Below are 22466 nucleotides of genomic sequence, written 5' to 3'. Positions count from 1 at the left end.
ATGGGGAGAATATGCAAACTCCACACAGGGAGGCCAGAGAGATACCGGCAGAGATACCGGGTTTCAATTCCAGCTCCGGCCTCCCTGTGTGGAGTTTACATGTTCTCCCCGTGCCTGTGTGGCTTTTCTCCGGGTACTCCGATTTCCTCCCACATTCCAGAAACATGGATGGCATGTTAATGAAACACTCTAAATTGTCCTAGGTGTGAGTGCGGTTGGTCGTTCGTCTATGTGTGCCCTGCGATTGGCTGGTGAGCAGTTCAGGGTGTCCCCCGACTACTGCCCGAAGACAGCTGGGAAAAGCCTCCAGCACACTTGCGACCCTCGCGAGGATCAGCAGATTAGCAAATGGACGGATAGACGGTTGCAAAACATTGAGCTATGAGAAAACGGTCAATGTTTTGAAGGAGAAAAGTTAAAAGCCGGCAAGGTATTACTTTTTTTTGGACTATGTTAATGCTTGAATTAGTTTGAATTGGTCGAGATATGTAGAAGAAGTTGAAGGACGAAAAATGGCAGAGTCAGGAAAAAAAAAGTGGGGGGGAAGTACAATGAATCCTTTCAGCATTCACATAATGGAGTACTCATTATTTATTATTTTTCAAAGTCACAGAGAAGGCACAGCGGAAAGATCAAAAGACCCGCATGCGCGTTTGCCGAAGCCTGGCTTAATGCATTTGTTACGTTTGTCAGGCACGTGAAGTAGACCGCATAATCCAGCTTCTTGCCCTCGGAGCACAGTAAGAAAATGGAACGCCATCAAATGCTAATCAAATTTAAGAAAACCAATTCGGAATTCTGAAAGCCTTATCCTACCCCATCCCCTGGACTCAGGATGTGTGAGGTGTTATCAGTCCCATTGGGGGGGAACCGAGGGGACCCTTGGCCCACACGGTATTCAGTCAGGAAAAGACAGAAGTCTTCAGGGGAGGAAGAACACCCACACACAATGGGCGCAGGCGCAAAGTAAAACAGGTCAAGACTCCAGTGGTCCGATAAGGCAGAGCACTCATGAATTAAAGAGCGGTGGAGGAAATATGACATTTTGCTTTTCCATTTTGTCTATCGGGACTAGTCGCACGGCGCTGGAAATCTCCAAGAGGGAGCTTGACCGATAATAGGCTGGCAGGGACGAGGTTCATTCCAGTCATTTCTCGCCTCTCGCGCAGACAGATTGGCACCGGAAAAATTCAAAACAACCTTTTTGGCCTTTGGGGAAATATGACCGGCAAGAGAGTTACATTATCATAACTGATGATTTGTATTTAATTATCCATTCCGTTGAAAGGGAAGTTATTTTTACGAACGCCATACTGAATAAATATTTCTTTTTTTGAGCAATTAATCTCACATGCCAGATGGCTTCCTTCACCAAATGTTTTGTTTCATGGTGTCCGTTGGGAAACGAACTAACGGAAAGTTTAATAACGGCCAAGACCTTTGAAAGGTGATTGGTTGATTCTCTTTTTTATTTATTTATTTATTTATTTTTAATTTTTTTTTACGAAATTCCGATTCCTTTGTTCTTATCTTTTCGGGTGCCACCGTTGTTTCAACTCTTGCCAAGTTCCGATAAAAGTGCTCACGAGGCCGCATCGGCGATCGTCGGATGGAGTGCGGGCGGCCATTTTGCGAGCGCTGTTCGACAGCTTGGCTGTTTCACTTTCACCTTTTTCCGCATCTCTGAACAAGAACGTTCACTTTTCTGACTGATGAACCGCTTGCATCACGAACATGCAGAGATTCCCTTTCGACTCATCATGCCCTGAACTAGAAAAGCTAACGGGAGCTCGCGTCATTCGTAACATTGATCGTCATCATAGTCGAAATTTCATTTTCTAAGGACACATCCAATGCTGCGATGAAAAGAACACTTTTTTCTTTTTCTCTCTCGGTGTAAAAGAGGAGCCGTCTTTGCTCCCTCCAAAAATGACGTCGGTGATGAATGGTAAAGCCTTAATATCGGGGGAGGACTCGGATGCAATAGGCCTGCTTGTTCTAATGACGCTTACAAGTGAAAGTCGCACCGGGCCAGCGTGTCAGCCTGGGTGATGAATGGCTCTTTTTTTTTTTTTTCCTTCTGTCACACCATTGCGAGCCACGAGTTTGGTCATTGTTTTGCAAGACTGTAAAATATATAGTGCTGTCAGTTTAACGCGTTATCATCGGCATTAATTTAAAACAATTTTAACTCGATTAATTTTTTTTATCGCGCGATTAATGCGGCACCACGTCACAGCGGATGTTACGTTGCTCTAAAATAATAAGATGTGCTCCAAGTTTGAATAACTGCTCTGAGTGAAAAATGTTAATGTAAAATTGAAAATCGAAATTGTTGTTTCAGTAAATATTTGCATTTTGCACAAAGAAAACCGATCCACGATTCCATGTTGATGAGAGCATTAACATGGGAAAAATAGGAGAAAAAACATCAAAGGAAATTTAGAATAGATAAAAATTTGTGATTAATTATGGCTAATTCTGAGTTAACTATGACATTATATATTTGATCGCGATTAAATATTTTAATTGTTTGACAACACTAAAAATATCTATTATTCACGCCTGATATCTAGGTGTGTATCAGTGTCGCTCTTTTTCAAAGCCAAGGATCCTGCATATTTATTCGAGCAAAAGGGCAAGTGGTTTCATTCCAAGCTAACCTTTAACTATGTGTCAACGATGGCACAGGTGTAAGAGGGCTGGCGATGTAATGAATGGCATCAAGGCCATCAGATTTATACGGCGCTTTTCCGGACGACGGGACACTCAAAGGGCTCCCGCACGCCCACTCTGGTGGTGGTGAACGACGTTTTATAGGCACAGCCGCCATGACGGAAGCGCGGCTGCCACTCGGCCCTTCCGACCGCCGCCAAACCGTGCACGGGAGTGTCTCGCCGAAAGAACACATGACTCAAACAGAGCGGGAATCGAACAGTGGACCCTCTTGTTAGCGAACGATCCGTCGTATCGGAATACTTTTGCACTGATGATAGTGAGGAAGCAGCCACGCAAGCTGAGACGGATGTCAAAGAAAAAGAAAAAAAAAGCTTCTTGATCTTATCGGGGTCCTTTGCCACCCCCGTGGCTTCAATTATCTCCCTGTACTTTCCCTTTCTTGGCTGCGGCACCTTGTCATTTAAGCTTGACACCCTTTCCCCGAGATGTCTCTTGCATGATTTATTCAACATTACAATTGATGTCTGTGCACTTACTTCATCTTATGTTAACTTTTCTTCCGGAAGAAAATGAACATTCTGTCTTACTTATTCATTCCTAGAACACTGTACAGTCCAATTCCGATGCTTTTTATTTCTTTATTTTTTTTGTTTTTAATCTTTTGTAACCTTTTGTTGGAGGTTGTGCGTATGATGTTGCAAGTTCCCCCGCTGGGTGGAAGGTGCAGCGCGCTCACATGTCTTTTCTTAATGATCGTTGGAAGGTGGGGAGATGGTTCACTCTGTCATCATGCAGATGCCACTGAACTGCGTGGCCATCAAGGAAGCAATATTCGAACAGCTTTAAAATATTAACGATATGTCCAAACCTCCCACAAGAACATACAGTATAGAAAGCGAAGCTTTGGCCACTTTGATCAGTTGTATTTGATGTTTGTGTTTAACATATTCAGGGTAATTGTTTTCTTGAACCTTCTTTGATGCACTCTGTAACCTCATAACATGATAAACTGTAGTAGCCTCTGTCCCTGAAAGGGTTTAAATGTGGAAAACATATGCTGCAAATTTGAACCAATTTCGTCCGTTTCATTAAAATGTCACGTTGTGCCTCTTGAATTCAAAAAACAGGTCAATTTGTCGCACAAAATGGCCGATCTGGTGCTTTCAGTGAGCATAACCTGATTACATCTTGCATTTGCGATTCAGCGTCACCCCCGCCGCCGCAGGAATCGTTCCACGTTCCTGTTCTGTTCAGTCGCTCCTTTTAATTAATGAGAATCTTAATTGCTGTGAAATTCAGCAAGGCCAAAATGATTCACGTGATATTGTGTCGTTGGCCAACTGTGCTTGTGTCACGAACGCAACATAACTCATGAAAGTGAGGAGGCACAAATGTCATTCATCAGTTGCGGGTAGAATGCTGTTTCCTTTTTTTTTGTTGTTGTTGTTGGGAAAATTCCATTTTTAAAAAATGACAATGCAGGTTTTGGCGAAATGTGCCCAAAAGCAACATTGTGATTTTGCATATCAACCATGACTGTATCAAAGTAATTGACATGTTGTATCTGATGAAAGCCTCGCAAAAGAGGAAATGCTGCTTATGCAGGTAAATCCCCTGAGATTGTATTTCGTAAGTGAAAGATAGCGAGCTCCTGGCAAATGTGATTAGTGGAAAGGCTTTCATCTGCTCCGTAAACCACTCCAGACGTTAATGTGCAAACAGGGCTCCTCTTTGGTTTCGCCGCTGCAGTGCGCTCTACTGATGCCGACTCATTATGAAACATGCTGCTTCTGCATTTCAATGCGTCTCCAATGTCCACTGTCCTCGATCACCCAAAAAGGCGTTTAGTTCTTTTGTAATAGCAACTCGCCATGGAGCCTGGTTGCAAAGGGATATAGCAGGGTGCAATGCGGCTTCAAAAATTGAATGCCCTAAACCAGGGGTTTGATCGGAGCCCTCACCCCGAAAGGCTAAAAGGGTGAGGGAGCAATTGCGGCGGGAGCGAGAAAATACCATTGTAGTTTACGCCTCATTTACCCCTTCCGCGCGAAAGGTCTGCTACAGACTGATAAATGTTAATTACTCCACTCCGACATGAGCCAGAGAACGGAACCTGACACCAAGAGGGTCCGATAACAGAAAGCAAGAGATTACTGATGAGTATCTTTTGTTTTGCTCAAGTGACTGTTTTTGTGTGTATCTTAATATATGGATGTGAGAGTAGCTTGTGTGCTGTTTATGTTTTTTGCTTATGATAAGACTTTCCTTTTGTTGTTGTTGTTGTTTATCAAAAAGTAGCAGACAGGTATATCAAAAAAAAAAGTTCGCTTATGTCCTCCTGTCATTGAGACCGGTTCAGCAGTGACCTTTTTGTTTATTTACAATGTCGTTTTGTCTTTGGACAAGTATTTTATGGTGTGACATCTCCCCCCCACCCAAAAAACAAAACAAAACAAAACATGACTGAAAATGTGAAAAACAAAGCAGCAGTGGATATGTTAGGTGCATTTACCCCGCCTACTTGGTGACCAGTATTCATTTGACAACAGGTATTGCTATGATTGCTGTTTGTTTCTGTATTAGTCTGCCGGATAATGCAAAAACTTTTTCTATACTGCCAACGGTGCATTTTTACTGCGTCTACACAGTAACAAACCGACAGACATACAAGCCAAACCAAACATTGCTGTACTCTCCATGATTTTTCAGTTTTGTAAATGGAGTCACGGGTTGACACCTGCCCTGGAATATACTTGGTACATTTCCTTTTAAACCACGAAGTGAAAACTCTTATTTTCAATGTTATGATCAAATTAACAATAAATAGCTCAATATGATGGCACAATATCAGCGCTTTAGCAATTCTACCTTTTATGGGGGGCACTGTCTGCTTCACCTAGCTTGATGCCAATGCTAGCTTCATGCTTGTCTCATTCCACGAGGGAGGTTATATTTCTCGTGTAACCACTGGCAGGTAATTTCCAGTACCATGTAATGTTTTGGTAATGTTTGGTATCAGATTTCCTGGATGGTTTTGAGTGTTTTTATTATTATCACTACCAAAATAAATTAGCTACTGCGACTAGCTGGCAACCAGTTCAGGGTTTCCCTCGCCAACTGCCCGAAGATGGCCTGGATAGGCTCCAGCACGCCCGCGACCCGCGTGGGGATAAACGGATTCGAAAATGGATGGATGAAAAAGATAATTTTTCTGTTTTACCAAAAACCCAGCTCAGCTCGAACTATCTGAATGATCGCTAACAAATAGCTAGCATTAAAACCAGAGTCCAGATGTTTGTTGCCAGTGGGATTTCCAAATCTATTAATGGCATATTTATGTGAATGAAAATCAACCATCATTGAACAATGCACATCATTTCATCTTTGAAATTTTTTTTTTTAAGTGAAATAGCTCAAATGGCTCCCCAATGAACTTTCAACTCACTCTTCTCCATCCATTTAGAACTTGGATGAGAGGTGAAACATCCGAGACTAGTTGCCCTCAATTCAACCCTTTGTGGATCCGTGAGTAGAATTACAAAGAATCCTCACAGACATCGCAACATGTTGAAACGAGTCCCTGTCTCGGTATTATAACTGTGCCTTATGAATAAATTGCCCTGTAGTCGTGATTAGCTTTGTCACAAGCTCAATCACAAAACGTGTTTCCTTTCCAGCTGCCCCCGTTTCTCACTTCGTGCGTGGTTGCGTTTGCTCCTTTGTGTGAACTGAATGTTATCTAAAAGGTGCATCACACAGAGAGTAACACCGTGTTCCACTGGAGCACTTTATTTTTATTTACAACATAATGCTGTTAGTGTGCATCCAGCCTGTATCAACTAATCCATCAAGCTTTAACGATATTGTTTCGTTTGTTGCCCCCTGCTGCGTGAAGGACACGGAACAATTTTCTAATGTCACTTCATCAGCGAGTTGACCTCTGGCAATGAGCTTAATTGATAAATGGTTTTGAGTTTGCGGTTTGTTCTTTAGGAAACAGTAGTAGAGCACCAAAAAAACCCCCAAAAACACTGGTTTCTGACCAAAAAGCAGAGAAAGCAAGCATTTCTCAAAACATACATCAAGAAGGACAGTGATCCAAACTTTAAAACAAAACACCACGACTACTTTAGATAGCAAAAATAAAGTTAATTCCAGATACGCAACGAATCATAATCGACAAACAAAGACTAACCCCCACAATCTTTTTCTTCAACACAAAAGCTGTGCTGTTAGCAACTGTTAGGTGACCTCTGCCATCCACAAGGGTTTGTTAGTTATGACAGTCGGGTTTTTTTTTTTTTTAAAAACAAAATTGGTGTGGAGCCTGTTATGACCATGGGTAGCAATTTTTAAAAAATTATTCCCCCCCCCCCAACATCATAACTCCCACCTCGACCTCTAATTCGCTTTTTTTTGTTTCCAGATAGGTGAACAACTCTTCAATGACTTCATTGTTATGCAAGTCAGTCACTTGCCAGACACATTTCGGAGCAAAGGACTCACATGTGACCACTTTGGATTATTGATTGGTCTCTACTGGACAAGTAGAACTAACAAAGTGTTTCGCATATATTCGGTGAAATGTCCTCAACTGCGGTGGACTTTTCAACTTTGCAGGCTGACCATGACCTTAATGACGGAGAATCCACGTGCGCTTTTAAGCTGTAAGGCGACACAATGTGAGGTTCACGGAACGTTTCATTAACGGATGGCTTGTAAAGAGGAAAATGGCATTTTGTTCAGACGACAGGAGAGAGTCAGACATGGGCTTCTTGCTGCAGCGTTACATGCAGGTGTTCACATCCTCTCATGACACAACACCGTGTGCATTGCTGTGAGCACATGTCGAGATGACCCTGATGGTGGATGTGTAAAAAACGACTACAACGACGGGTTTGGTCGCTGTTCTAAATCTGAGAACACAGCACTATTCAATATTCGGAGGCATTGAGTTCAATTTAGTAGATTATTGGACTATGCATTGAGTGGCATCCAGTGGCCGACTGGTTAGCATCTTCAGGCTTCTGCTGAAAAGCCACAAAAGTGAAAACCTGTATTATGACAGCCAAAATGGTTCTTTGCTCGGCACTTTAACCCTTTCAGGGACGGTGGTAATTACAGTGGACAGGGTGCATGAAAGGGTTAAATGATGGCTGACTTGTTACACAAATAGAAATGTGATTGGTCAAATCTGAAGACAGCCATGTTACACGAAAAAGAGGTTGTGCACTCGTGGGCCACCATATTATTTCGTTTCTTTATTTATCACTCGATTAAAAAAAAAATCAGCTGAGTCGTGTAGATTGTAGAAGGGTTGAAATCATTTGCATTTCTTAGTCTGGCATTTGAAAAGGGCTGCGTCGACTCATTTTTTTTTTAATCCCATTGTAAATGGTCTGACATCACTACAAAGAAAGTCTCTTCCCTACCTAACGGTATAAATACATTGTAGTTTGTTTTCACCATTTAGGGTTTTATGTATTATATTTCGACCATATTTTTTTAAACCTATTATAGTTCTACTTAATCGACTGAGACAAGAACCAGTTTCAGCCCTAACACCATTCTAACATCAATGTCATTTAAACATCTTTCATAACCTTTCCCGTGTACAGGAAAGCGCGATATTCCGAATCCAGCTAAAGCAGTGCGTATCAGTATATCAAAGAAAAACAGTCATAATTCATATTTTAAAGCCACTCCTCCGCTTGACTCAGCTTCCTCGAGTGACGTCCTCCGAGAGGGGAATTTCTGAATCCGATACACATTTGATATCTTATTCTCCTTGTGTTGCGCCGACGGAGCCCCGAGTGTTGCAAGTTTGAGCGGCCGATGAAGGGGGGAGCCCCTCGCCGCCAACATCCGCTGGGTCACTCCGCTTCTTTGATAATCTATAACCGCCGCTGTTTAGTACAGACGTAGCCACGCCTCAGAGGCCGGGCTGCTGACCGTCCCAGTGCATGTTGGGAGAGGCTTTTATTGCATACGCAAAAGCCTGCATTGCGGCTTTGAGCATGTTCCACACTAAAAGATCTGAACATGCGTTACAGGATTTGGAAAGTTTTTAGATTGAAGTGTCATGGTACAAACTGCTTGAGACTTAAAGGATTATGCTTGAAGTGAAAGGAATGAAAAAAACTGGGGCTGATTTTACTCATCTCACAAATCTCGATTCAGTGGGATGTTCTGTTTTGAGCGATAGGTGGTTTGATTTTTTTTTGGAACATGCCTAGATCATGTAACTTGTTTTCATCTCAGGTTTTGGGCGCATGTGATACTGCTTTGGCCGCAGTGTGCATGTCTGATATGTCTCCCTGTGGTCCAGGGAAAGCTCATGGAAAATAAGAAGGAACATTGCAGATAACAATTTGAAATTTTGATACGAATTTAGCAAGAATCACTCAAGTTGACATGCTTGAATTGCTGGGGGCCACCTAAAATGATGTGGTGGGGCCAGATCTGGTCCTCGGGCTATGAGTTTGACACCTGTCATCGACATTTTCATTATAGCGATAGTTCGTTTCAGTTCGCTTTATACATTGAATAAGTTGTTGGGTTTTTTTTTTCAGTTTGATAATCTTGGTTGGGTTCCTATTGTGTACCTTATCATAAAAGTAATTCTATTTGCACGGTATGGTAGTCATGTCTGTTGTTCCCAGAGACAGTATTCATCTTCTTATGAACGAAAATCCTTTGTGAGTCAGCGTGTCCTACATGCAAAAACACTGACAATATCACAGGTACAACCAAAGACACCTTTGCAGGGCATTAGAAATGAGTCATTGCAAACAAACAATATGCTCTCTCTCTCTCTCTCTCTCTCTCTCTCTCTCTCTCTCTCTCTCTCTCGCTCTCTCGCTTTTCGTGTCCTACTGTTCAAAAGCAGCCTCCTGGAGTTTACACTGCTGTCTGTGTCATGAGTCGCCGGAGCAAACAGAGGACAGCTGCTTGCAGTCAGAGTTTCTCCCCCTAGGGGGCACTGTTGCTTCTCATGAAACCAACCAGTTGCGGCGCTCTCCCATAATGATACTTATGATTCATCCAATTATGAGAGTGTTATTTTTTTTCAACGGAGTCATTCTCTTCTGTTTAAGAAATAGTTTTGTAATTTATGATGTTGTCTAAAATAATCGGTATTGTGCTTAAATGGCAGATTGGAGTTAAATCAACAACATCGAGTGTTTTGTGTCTGGATTTAGACAACGCGATTAAGATTGTTCTAATGTCCCAACAATTGCCCCAAGGAATCAATAGCATATGTGCTTTTTGCGCACGTCATCAATACGCATTTCAATAGATTTTGAGCCTCTTTTAAATGTAATTTTAACATTTAAATGATTAATATTTTTCATTTTGATATCAGGCGCGAATTAAACGGCCCAATGACGTGACTCTCCAGTTTGCCAATCCGAGCCTGGAATGCGTTCAAGCCTCCAGTTTGTGCAACCCGCACTCTCCGATCAGCGCCACAGGGTGCAGGGAGGATCCAAACCCAACGGATCGGTGCACGAATCATTTGTTCCTCGCTTGGAAAGTTGACGGACTCTTCCCCCGCCACTCCGCAACGTCCTGCGTTGTTTTGCCACACTCTTGTGCCTCGGAGCGTGCGGGGATGACCTCTTTTTTTGGGACAATCGTTGAAGCCTTTGTTTTTGTGTGAGTGTACAAACTTTAAGCGGGTTTAATTTGACTGCAAGTGACAAGAGCGAGTCGACGCACACAATCAACGCCGGAAGGTAAATAGCAAGATAACGCCGTGCGTTTTTACGCACAACCAAAAAAGCACCCAAACCTTGTTTTATCTTCCTTAGCTACTTAGCTCTCTACATAACTTAAACATCAGTTGAATAACTAATAATCTATGTGATTCAACAAGCGTATTGAGTGCATGCGTGTGTGTGTTTTCAGGTGGCGGAGGACGCCGAATGTCATTTCGGTTTGGGTGACATGACACAGCCAGTTGAAGATCTGCTCACTTTCAAATGGGAGACCAGTTCCGGGAGAGGATAAATTGCGTGCCAAGTAGTGAGGCTTTGGTGCTTTTCGGAGCGATCCTGCGGCTTTTCTCGAATCAAAGACGATAACAAGAGACATGGAGCCGCTTCGGTGCGTGGGACTCGCAGCACTTTTGTGCACAGGTAAGAAAGCTCACCGAGATGCCACATACATGGAACACTTGTGTCACGTGCACATCACTCGGTGTGATATAAGCAATACGGGGAGACGATACGTAAAATATATGGCCCCGTCATAAGGAATAGTGCATGTGATGTAACTTTTATGAAGTCGTTTGAGTCGGCGGGGGAACAATCATGAAATGCAAATGATTCCCTCTCAGCCAAGCGGACATAGATAATTTATGAGCCTCGTAATTAGCTGTAAGCTGTTGTGGCAGAATGCAAAATGACTTGTAATATTAACATGAATGCGGCGTGACAGTTGCCTGGAGTGTGTGTGTGTGAGTGTGTGTGTGTGTGTGTGTGTGTGTGTGTGTGTGTGTGTGTGTGTGTGTGTGTTCCTGCGCGACTGTGAGAAATGTGATGCAGGCTGCTGCAGTTCAGCAGGCTGCAACATAAAGCCAGACAGAGAAATAAGACATAAATATGGGTATACACAACACTCCTCTTTATGTTTTGGACTGTGCACCTGTTTTCATTTTTGAGGCTGTGTCGTTAATGCATGATTAGTGAAATATTTTGACGTTTGTGTAAGGTCAAAAGAAAATTCTTCCCCTGCTATCCAGATGAATGTGCATTTCCGGGCTGTGTTATGGTCTCCGTTCTTTCAAGGCGTTTTCGAAAGAGCCACAAGCACAATGCAAAGCAACCAAGGAGATTTCAGATTGAAGATAGTTCATTTACTTGACATGAAATTGCAGTGGAAATATTTGTTTGTGGGCAGCACGGTGGACCGGAGGTTGGCAAGTCTTGTCTCGTCGTTCACCACTTCCAGGTCAGCTGAATAGACAAAAGAACAAGCAATATAAAAACAAAACAAAAAAAAGGACGGATATTTGTTTTTTTCTTCTGGGCAACACCCTGGTGTGATTGCGCATGTGTTTTCTGGTCTTGTGCACACCCGTTATCGTGAAATGGATATGCAGTTTTTTTTGGCTTCTCAAAACGCATTTACAGACTTCACAGTTGTCAGTCCGATGGGCTGATGACACAGTTCCCGGAAGCCTCTAGCCCTGGCCTAGAACTAATCCAGCACACTTCAGCGTCCTGCTGCAGTGCAAATATTGTGTGCCTACTTTGTGCCAGCCTGATCCTCACAACTTTCTCCAACATGAGGGATGGAGCCTTTTTGAAGGCTGAGTGCAATAGATACAGACTGTGGCTGAACAATCTTGGCTGCAGGAGTACTGAACCTCTATGCTCCCAAGATGATGTACTGTCGATTGTAAAACTAATTGAACATAGATTTAGATGACAACAGACTATTAAATTTCATATAGTTGAAAAAAATTGCCCCTGTTCCGCTGAAAACAACCTGAAAGATGCTTGCCAGGCCAGTAGTTGGCGATGTTCTCTCACTCACACTAAAAATAAATGTGTTGCCCACTTTAGTCTTAATTTAAGAAAGACAAGATGAGACAAAAACAATCCCCCGTGGTAAAAATCGACCCGGCGAGGGTATTCAGGCAACACCTGACTAGTTTTCTTCAGTACGATAACAGGGGGGGCATTTACGTTTGATGGGTCGTTCTTGAATTAAAAGGCTTTAATGAGCCCCAATTAACACATTTTCAATGAGCCCCCAGTCAAATCAGCCTTGCAAAATGGAGCTTCACTGTGCTTTCTTTTATTGCATCGTACATTCAGGACTTTTTGTCTGTTCAGCTTTGTTGCTCGCTAATGTGCTTTGGTTGGATTCACGCTTGCAGTTCACTGCCCTGCCCTTCTTCGCGTTGAATGTTGATTTGTTTGATTTTCACTTGAGGTTATTAAGCATACATTTTTTTATTTTTCGTTAGGCTGGGGTGGATTTTGTGGCTCACATTTATTCCTGGCAGCTTCACATTGGTTAGCTGAGTGAGAGACTGACAAAAGAAGTGGAAAGCCCAAGATTTTAAATAGATGATCTTATGCCAAGATTTCCGCTGTGAAATGTCGTCTCTGGAGGTTAAAGTCTTCGGGGGAGGGGGGGATATTACTTGAACAACTCCTCAACCTGAAGAAGGGCGTTTTGCTTATAATTGAAGCTTGAAATATACCGGAAGCTGATTTTCCGAAATATTCTTGTATGGGGTAAAAAAAACAAAACAAAACCAAAAATCTATCCCCTCACTATTGGGGGCTTCTTAAAGGGGAAATGCGCAATCTTAATACCGCTTGCAATAACCCTCACGTCACTAACTTCCGTCCCCTGCTCCTCAAATGTCTGACCCAGAGCCACGCCCCTTCGCTAACGTTGGATGATCCTCAAATGCGGCCTAACTTCAACAAAATGGCGGCGTTAGCAGTACTAAGCTAGCAATAGCACTTTAAACAAGCTGACGTTAGCCGTGGCCATTGCGTTAGTAGCATAACTTATTCGTAATGGACTGTTGCTGTAACAGCAAATATTTGCAGTTTGACGTGAATATACAATCAATTAAAAAAAAAAAACATTTCTGAATCCTTGCACCTATGCTGTTTATTATCATTAGAGCGAGGTGGAGCCTATCCCAACGGACTCCGAGCGGTAGGTGGGGTACACCCTGGACTGGCCGCTAGCAAATTTGCTTAAATATAGTATCCCAATTTCGTATTTTCAGTGGATATATTTATCAGCCTCCCCGGGAGCTCACATCGAGGTAACCAAGGATTTTTTTTTTCTCGAGCAATTTTCCAACTCCAGTGCAAGTGCAGTACCATGCGGTGATGGATGATGGCTGGGCTGGCCTATGTGCAGCAACGTGTTGTACTCCAGCCTCGGGGGGTTGGGAGCAGTAAGAGCAAACACTGCACCAGTGATCCGTATGTCATCTTGGATGGCTCGTAACACAGAGGCAGGATTCGTTAACAAAAACTAAATGTACATTAGGAATGTGTTGACTTCAATTTTAGACACATAAAAAAATTGATAGAGCACTTTAAAAACAGCCACTGCTGCATACAGTGCCGAACATCAAATAAAAATCAGTCATATGAAAAGAGTCAGTTAACCTTAGCCAGCTACCACAGATTAAAAAAAAAAGCCCTTTTTAAAATGTTACATTTAATTGAAAAAACTAACCATACCTATTCAGATCAGAACTGCTGTACAGCGTAATATCTGCACCCCCCCCACCCCCACTGTAACAGACACACTTCCTATTACATGAAGTCATTTGAAGCCGATAGAAATATTGATTAGTGCGACCAAGAGGGACCTGACAAACATTGCACTACAATGTGGACATGACCGTATCAAATGAAGGACACGTTGGCAACATGCCAATATGGTTGTTGCATTCAGAGAGGGGGAAAAAACGTTACACATAGCAATCAACCTTTTCCATTAAGCCACTCATTTGCTGATGTTTTAATCAACCCCACCTTGTTATAGTTTTTCACACCTATAACAATGATTTGGTCTCTGTCTACTGCAAAGATCTTAAACTTGGGAGTATTGTATCTGGAGACGGGATTGGTTGCAGAATCAGAAATGCCTGCTATTCTTGTGATGCCTATTAGGACGCCAATTATGTTTTCAAAACGGCTCAATGTGTGGATTGACACAAAAAAAACCCCACTTCTTGTAGAAGTACAAAAACAACAATCACGCATTATGGCTGTAATGTGATGAGAAATTGGCTCCTCAGCATGCGCTTCAAATGCTGATGTGCGTTTTGTTATTTTGTCTTCCAAAACCGCCATTTTCTGAGTCTATAACTGCAGACGTCTTGGAGAGGTTTAATTGGCTATATACATTAGCTGATTACAGTAGATGACAGTACAAGTAATTTTATTGAGAATCATCATAATGACTACAATAACTTTTATATTCATCTGTTTTCTTCTTTTTATTCATGCTACGTACTGTGTCCTGCAGTGCTTATTACGGCGCCTATAAATACAACAAATTGGTATTGTCCCCCATGTGATTACGGCCATAGATAATGACAAATGCAAGTTCCTTTTCCGAAGTTACTCTCAAAGCAGTGCACACAACACTAACCAGTCACCTTCGTGATGATACTAGTACTAACACAACACAATTTTCCCCCCCCATTTTTTTGAACCCCTGTGGCTTTAAATCTGTGTGGTCTACATACGAATTCTTACTGAGGAGCTTCAGGCTGTGAGTAGATATCTCATCGTCTCGTCTCATCTGTGGACCAATGAAATTGTTTGGGTCCGCCCTTATACAGTTTGGAGTACGGACGCGAGCCGTGAGAGATAAAATATGCAAGTGTTGTGTGTGCGTAGCGGTACGCGGCTGTGTAGGTGCGCATATAGAGGTCACAGTATGTCGTTGTGCGAAAATACTGTAATCATCTTGAGTTGAGTTTAATGAGCAGAGGGAACGAGTGCCATAAATGCAGCCATCTCGACAGTGCGACCCTCATCTCTCTGTTGTTTGTTTGGTCACCGATTCCCACCATCCCTGGCAACACGGACAGAAAGTCCGGCCATGCAGCAACATCCCCCTCACGGACTTATATAATAAGTCCGTGCATCCCATAAATCTCTCCAACTCGTCATAACTCATAAACAAACCGATTTCCAAAGGCTGCACTGCCTTGTGATGAAGCTCGTCGGTGAATTGGCCTCGTTTGACGAGAGAGACTGAAAGGCAAATATCCCATGTTACAATGTGGAGACCATCAAGTATTAACATGAAGCGGCTCATGTGTGTACAAATGTTACGGCTAAATTTAGCGGATTCAGCCTTTAATCGGGCGTGTTTTGTCATGTGGAAATTATGGTAATGTATCCTTTCTCATCGGTGCCAACGGCGTATAGTGACAAGCAGAATAATTACTGTAACTGGCAAAAAGCCCCAGATTTCACTCTTAAGAGTATTTCGAGTGGCGTGACTCACTCACTTAAAGGTAAAAGTACTACCTCCAGCGGTTGCTTTCAAATCAAAAACAAAACAATTATTAAGCTGCCATATACAGCGAGACACATTAAGAAAGGAACATTTTTGTGGACTGGCGGTTAGCACTTAGCACCTAAACTCTCCCTCTCTCCCTACAGCCAACTTGGATCGACTCCAGCTCAGCCGATGAGGACAAGCGCGATAGAAATTTGATGGATGGACTTTGTTCGCCCTATCCCATGAGTGCTGTTTACACAAAAAAGCCCAAAACGTTGAGACACAGACTTTGACGGGTCCCGTAAGGAGGCTGCTGTCTCTCTGTCCACAAAATCTTTTTTCCTTATTCGATTAGAGTTCAAGCAATAACCAATACACGGTAAAATGAACACAACGTTGCATGTGTGCGCACCACCGCCAAAGCCGCCGAGTAGCGGCTCGCGACTGTCAACATAGTTACTCTGGGATGAACACACAGAGCCGCCTCTGCGGGCAAAGATCTTCACAGGCCTCCAACCGCGAAAGGGATCGCACATCAGCGGGAGGTCTGTCGACTATTAGCATAACTAACGTAACACTCGCAAGCGCAAGCCCGCCGCACACCCTGCAAATCAAACAGAAATTATAATGAAGCGACGCAATCACAGGAAAGAAAAAAACAAAAAAGGTTCACATTGTCTTTTTTTTTTTGTGTGTTTACAATTGTGTGACAAGGCGCGGCGCATCACCGGCAGCTGCCCTCCTATTTCACGAGTCTGTCACTCGGGTAGCTTTACACATCATCACTTTTAGGCATCTTATATTTTTTGCGTGAGCAAATGTCATGTCTACCAAAGAAGTTATTGCCTTGTGCTGTTTGGCGCATCTGGAGAAAATGATTGATTCCATCAACAATAGTCCCAATAGGTGGTCTACGCTATCATAAAGTCTGCTCGTGCCGCTGTGAATCTCCACAGCCATAATAATTTTTTTATGTTATCTGTCATAGGTCTACTGTCGAATAGCTTATCAAATGGGAAATTCCTTTTTTGGATTTTTTTTTTTTTTTACCACAGAAAGTAATAGAAATAAGAATAATCCATTCAAGGGTCAACGAGACGACCGTAAAACCTGTTCAGGTTTTAAGTTACTGATTGGCATTGCTAATTTTCATGTAAGTGTAAAGCGATATTTGCTGCTTATATTTTGATGACGACTTTCGTTTTTTTGAAAGTTGCTTTTTATTATTTTTGACTTTGCTTTCCTGTCGTCTGCAGCCACGGTCCGCATTCAGTTGTTTTATCACTTATCATATTTTTCCTTTTTGGCCTGCCATCACTGCCACTGCTGGTATGCAGGCCTGGTTCAGATCGGCACTATAGTCATACTCAAAAAATTTGAAGACATATTTATTTATTTTTTGTGTGTGAGTGTAACTGGCTTCGGTTTGGGACATGCATGATGGTGGTTTGAACGGATCTCTTTTCACCGATCCTTCAAAGATTCCATTGCCATTCGTCCCATTATGATTTTTTTTTTTTCAAAGTCAATCCAAGTGTCAAACCGTGCTTATCTCAAACAGCCTAACGAAGCACTGGTGGGTGGTTCAGTATGAAGGCTTTCTGAGTTTGAGCTGATTGCTTAAATGGAAATGTCATTAAAACTAGCTACGGGCTATCTGAGAAAGAGTTAACTGCTAGCAGCACGCGGTCGTACGGGAACAGATGTTTGCAAACATGAACCTTCCTCTCAGAGACTCTCAAGCAAAACGTCTTCAATTAAGGAAAGAAATCCGGTTGCCAGAAATATATATATTTTTTTGCATCTGTCTTGCATTGGGCGCTCCTCCTCCATGGTGTTGTTTCAATTTCTTGGAAAGTGATCAATTCTGTTTACGTAGACCGCGTCATCTTATTTTTCTATTTATAAGATGTCCTCCCATTTTTTTTCCCTTCCATATAATTCATTCCACAAATCCACGGGAAAGTGACAATATAAACCGTTGGCAACGGGCAAACACGTTCTAAAAACAAAACAGAGCAACAATGGTGGAAAGTGATTGTTTTGAATGCCATCGTCTCATTTGTCGAGCTTGATCCATTATGGGCCATGAGTCAGATCAACAAGTAGCCCCTCACCAAAGTGAGGACGGATTAATAAAAGCAGCCGTATTCTCAAAATTGTGGCTTTGAGACCATAAGTAGTCTGTGTAGAAAATTGCCCAACAACTACTCTGTCAACGTCCTCTCACTCTAATGAATACTGCCAAAATGGGAACTCTGTAGAAAATTATCATCATCTGGTTCAACATTTGAGACTTGATAGACACTTTACGTTCAAAACCAATGGGGAAGTGGCTTGCGGGATGAAATTGCCTCGCCAATTGATGCCGAGCTACTTTCCATAGAAGTAAGCCTTACTGAGGGCTGTCACTCCAAAATAGAGTCACAAGTGGACCTCCAAAGATTGTTATGTGGGTGCGATTGCAGAGTGGGTCACTCAGTTGAGGGAAATCTTGGCTGTTCTGTTTATTTTTTTATTTCTGTCTATATTTTGCTGTGCTACTCTGTCTTTTCACTTCTGTGTTATTTAGCGCTGTTAGCATGTTTATTTATGTTTAGTTGTTGTTTCTGTTTGAGTTTGCACGAGAAACGCCATTAGAGGATGAACAAAAATGAACTCTTGAAGTCATTGTAAGACATCAGCCAATTGTTACTTAAGCTGCACAGTAATATACAAACAAAATGTCCATCAATAATCTTTATTGTCTCAAGTAAAAACAAAAAGTAGCCTTCCAAATAATTAAGTGTAAGTACTCAGCAAAATATGTTTACTCATAGCTACTGAGTAAGGGCGACATGGTCGTCGACTGGTAAGCACGCCGGCCTCACAGTGCAGAGTTGCAGGGTTCAAATCCCGCTCCGGCCTTCCTGTGTGGAGTTTGCATGTTCTCCCCGTGCCTGCTTGGGTTTTCTTCGGGTATTCCGGTTTCCTCCCACATTCCAAAAACATGCGTGGCAGGTTAATGGAACACTAACTTGTCCCTAGGTGTGAGTGTGAGCGCGGACGGTTGTTCATAAATGTGTGCCCTGCGATTGGGTGGCACACCCCGCGACCCTTGAGAGAGGAAGCGGATTACAAACTGGATGGATGGATGAACTACTGTAAATAAAAACAAAGTCAATGGCGTGTGTCATGTCATTACTAGCACGGTCAAATTAATTTCTTACTTTTGTTTTTCACCTTGTGACATCATCTCTCAGCATTCACATGCAACCAGCAAAATCATTCAAAAAAAACATTTCTTTTTTTTTTTTTGTGGAATTAGACATGCATGCAGTTGCGGATCTTTTGTGCCATGAACATTAGACTGCTTCTCCCCAACCTTGAACAGCGCAGCTTTATACGGGAACGAGTCAATGACTCCCATACGCCTTCATATAGCCAGTGTGGTGTAGTCGATTGCTTTCCAACCGTGGCGCGTGTGTGTTTCCTCCGCATTGGGAATCAGACACAGATATTGATCCATCCCATAGGCCGGAGGGTCAGACAGGAGCTGAAAATTGTGAGAAGCCTTGGAAAATTGCAATTTGACAATTTCTAGTTAGAATGAAGTGTGCCGACGGCCATTTGCTAGGCCTTATTAGGTGCCCAAATTGCAATCGGTGGAGCGGAGGAACAGATGTCATCAATGAATGAGGAAAAATCACGTCATAGATTGCACTTGATAAGATACGTGTGCAAGTGTGGGGGCGGGTGTGGTGCTAATGTCAAGGGTTACCGCCTTGCTTCTTATTATTCTGTTTGATTGTTTTCTATACATTGATATATTTGGAATTTATATGTTTGTGGGCTTCCGGACAAATTCTTACATGACTGTCATACGTTATTTATATGATAATTAACCCTTTCATGCAGCAGTAATGATAACCTGTCACCTGATAACATGATAAGCTGTCCACTGTAGTAACCGTTGTCCTGAAAGGGTTAAACTAGGGATGTCTTTTTTTTTTTTTTGCATCCAAATTGCCAGTCCCAAAGTTTGATCCGATATGTCAGCAAAAAAGAAAAAAAGAAAAAAAGCGAGTGCATCCAAATTCATAAGGTCTCCCAACTTAAATTTTGTTCGGCAGTAGTTTGACTCAAGCAAATCAAATATTTGTTATCGCACATCAGTGGTGAAGCACTATATAATGACGCAAACAAATGACATAAATATCCTGTCTTAAATGAACACACTAAAAAAAAAAAAAAAAAAAGTTCCGCTTGGTGCAATAGCAAAATAAAGCTCTTTTTTAAAAGGTCAGTGAATCAATTTCACGCGGCAACTTTGGAGGAGTAAATCTTGTGCTCGCTTCAAACAGTGACATTGTTGTAATTATCGTTTGGGTAACGTCATTCTTTTTGTGTGTGCCACCTATGAAACGTTTTTGCCAATCAACTCTTCACACTATGCAGGGTCTTTATTTTTTATTTTTTTACTGACACGGTTCGTGGACGAACTGAATGGCGATCGGATGTTACAAACGTACACTCAAAGAAAATCCGTACAAAAAAATCATTTTTTTAATAACAAAAGTGCTCCGACAAAGTATAAACAGAAATCGCTGGTCAACAAGAACCAGGAAAAACCATACATTAACAATAAGCGGAAAATAGTTAATCCGAGAATACACATGAAATGACTCGACTCCAACTGCGCGAAAGAAAAACAAGAGCAAGATCAAAGACAAAATAATATAAACACTGACAGGGCAAAGAGCACAAAAACCCGGCAATGACAAGATCGAGAGGTCTAGAAAATAACACTTGAGCCTGAGCAGCAGACAGGGTCAATAATCCGACACAGACATGGCATTTTGGCAGTTCTTAAATCCTTGGCTAACTTGCGGACCAAATTGGCAGCAGGTGTGCATGCTGGAGGGAAGCCTCTCCTCTGCCACCTGCTGGAGACACACAAGAACAGGATCATAACGGAGACATGTTGTAAAGGTCTTAACATGTTTCGTTTTTTTTGTGTTTGGTTTTCCTTGCCCTTGTGGGGCTTAAAATCTGCAAATGCCGTAAAAACAAACAAACAAACAAACAAAAATCTAAGGGGAAGCATCATCCATCTGCTTTCTTGACATCCTTGACATATATTTCGAATTATAATCATACGAAGGTTGTTCCACTTTATTTAATGAAGCCCTGTAGCTCTTCGGTTTAATGTTATCATTCCGAAGTCCACAACAAGACGTTGGCCTCAAACCAGCTGGCTGTGCTGACCCATCATCATGCTTTGTACCCTTTGTCCCAAATGGAATCCTTTATCTGCATTTCCACTTTGTCCATTGCATCCTCCGGTCTGTCGAACCTCAAAGCCATTACTTTGAATCTTCAGATATCTGCGGCCTTTCTTCTCTTTTCGAATTTAATTACCAGACCGGCGTACATTCATTCTCACCGGGGGATCAATCCAAATGGAAAAGGAATGGCCAATCTGCCGCCTGCCCGGCCTGCTCGCACGGCGCGGAATAAGCGGCAAACCGAAGAAGGCAAGGCGAGTCACGCTGTGCCTCCTCTTCCGACCCTTCTGCATCAAGCAGGGGGGCTATCGAGCAACACTCATATCCTCTCCCATTTTCGCCATTGCCAAATCTGATGGCGGCTCAATCATTTTGTAAACATGCATCGGATTGAAAGACTTTGGCAAATCGTCTGATCAGATTATCCTAAATATCTGATTATTTTTTTGAGGTGGGCGGTAATGTCTGTTCTCAGACATTAATCCCGGCTAAGCACTCGTATGCAACCTTTCCAAATTAACCATTGGTCCAAATGTAATTCTTAAGTCCTTACGCAAGCCATGGAGCTATAGTGCATTGAAATATCGGTTCTCTGAGGTGACATTTGAAGAACTCTGGAATAATCGATGCATACTTCATCATGATCCACTCAGGCGATGTCAGAGGGACACACTGGAAAAACCTTCGAAGCCACAATTACCTGCATGTGATGTGCTGATTACTGGGCACACCCGTGTTAATTGCTTAGTTCATTCATTGATCGTCAAGAATTCGGTTGATTGTGTGGAACGATGTCTGGAAGCAATCGAGTGCAGTACTCCAACTTTTGTTCAATTTTGCTCTCGGACGGTAAACATGACTTCAGCCATGGAAATGGAATGTTGAGCTGCGTCCAGCCAGATCTTCACAGCGTCACGACAGCCTTTTAGTGTGCAGCTAAAAGAATAAAAACCCAAACAAGCAAAGATACCTGAAGCACGAGCCAAAGACATTTATGCAGTGGGAGAAAAAGCACAAAGTCCCGAGCCTTCCGTGGTCCATGCCAAGAATGTTTGGAAACCGAAAATAGCGTGTAACCCGTTCATTGGTCATAAACTGAAATAGGTGGTTATCACCCCTCACCCACCTTAAATGACCAATTCAACAACGCTTTAAATCTGGGCCCGGTGCCTCTTGTAAAAAAAAGATAAATTACTTCTTAAAAGGTTTGTTCAAGGGTCGGGGAGCCAAGTGTATCCAAAGCTGAAGGATTTAAACAGAGACATAAAATCCGTTTGGTCTCACTTGTGGACTGGAAGCGGGAGTGAGTGAACGCTGCTGAGAGCTCTCGGTAACAGTTGGTGGCCTCTTGGGGTGTCCGGATTTTCTCCAGCGTTTGCGACTGGACTGACGCTACTACGTGTCTCAAGTAAGTGTGGGGAGACACATGCCATGTTAATTGAAGGTAGCGGATAAGGTCGCCCGCTGGTCCCCCCACCCCCATATATATATATATATATATATACACAC

General features: G+C 42.5%; 1 protein-coding gene across 2 annotated transcripts in view; it reads left to right on the top strand.

Annotated features, from left to right (window-relative positions):
- The window catches only part of LOC109523425 (transmembrane protein 132C-like), a 132795-nt gene that overhangs the window by 7127 nt on the left and 103202 nt on the right, over positions 1 to 22466 (top strand). Inside the window, exons 1-2 of one of the 2 annotated variants that reach the window (XM_019882565.1) lie at positions 10051 to 10418; positions 10591 to 10820. In XM_019882565.1, coding sequence (XP_019738124.1) covers positions 10775 to 10820 — 46 coding nt within the window. In that variant the 5' untranslated portion in view covers positions 10051 to 10418; positions 10591 to 10774. Of the gene's footprint in view, positions 1 to 10050; positions 10419 to 10590; positions 10821 to 22466 lie in introns of those variants that run through there. The other variant, XM_019882566.1, reaches the window with a different exon arrangement.

Source organism: Hippocampus comes, unplaced genomic scaffold, assembly GCF_001891065.2.
Source record: "Hippocampus comes isolate QL1 unplaced genomic scaffold, H_comes_QL1_v1.1 scaffold437, whole genome shotgun sequence".
Classification (NCBI taxonomy): domain Eukaryota; kingdom Metazoa; phylum Chordata; class Actinopteri; order Syngnathiformes; family Syngnathidae; genus Hippocampus; species Hippocampus comes.
This window is presented reverse-complemented; position numbering and strand designations above follow the sequence as displayed.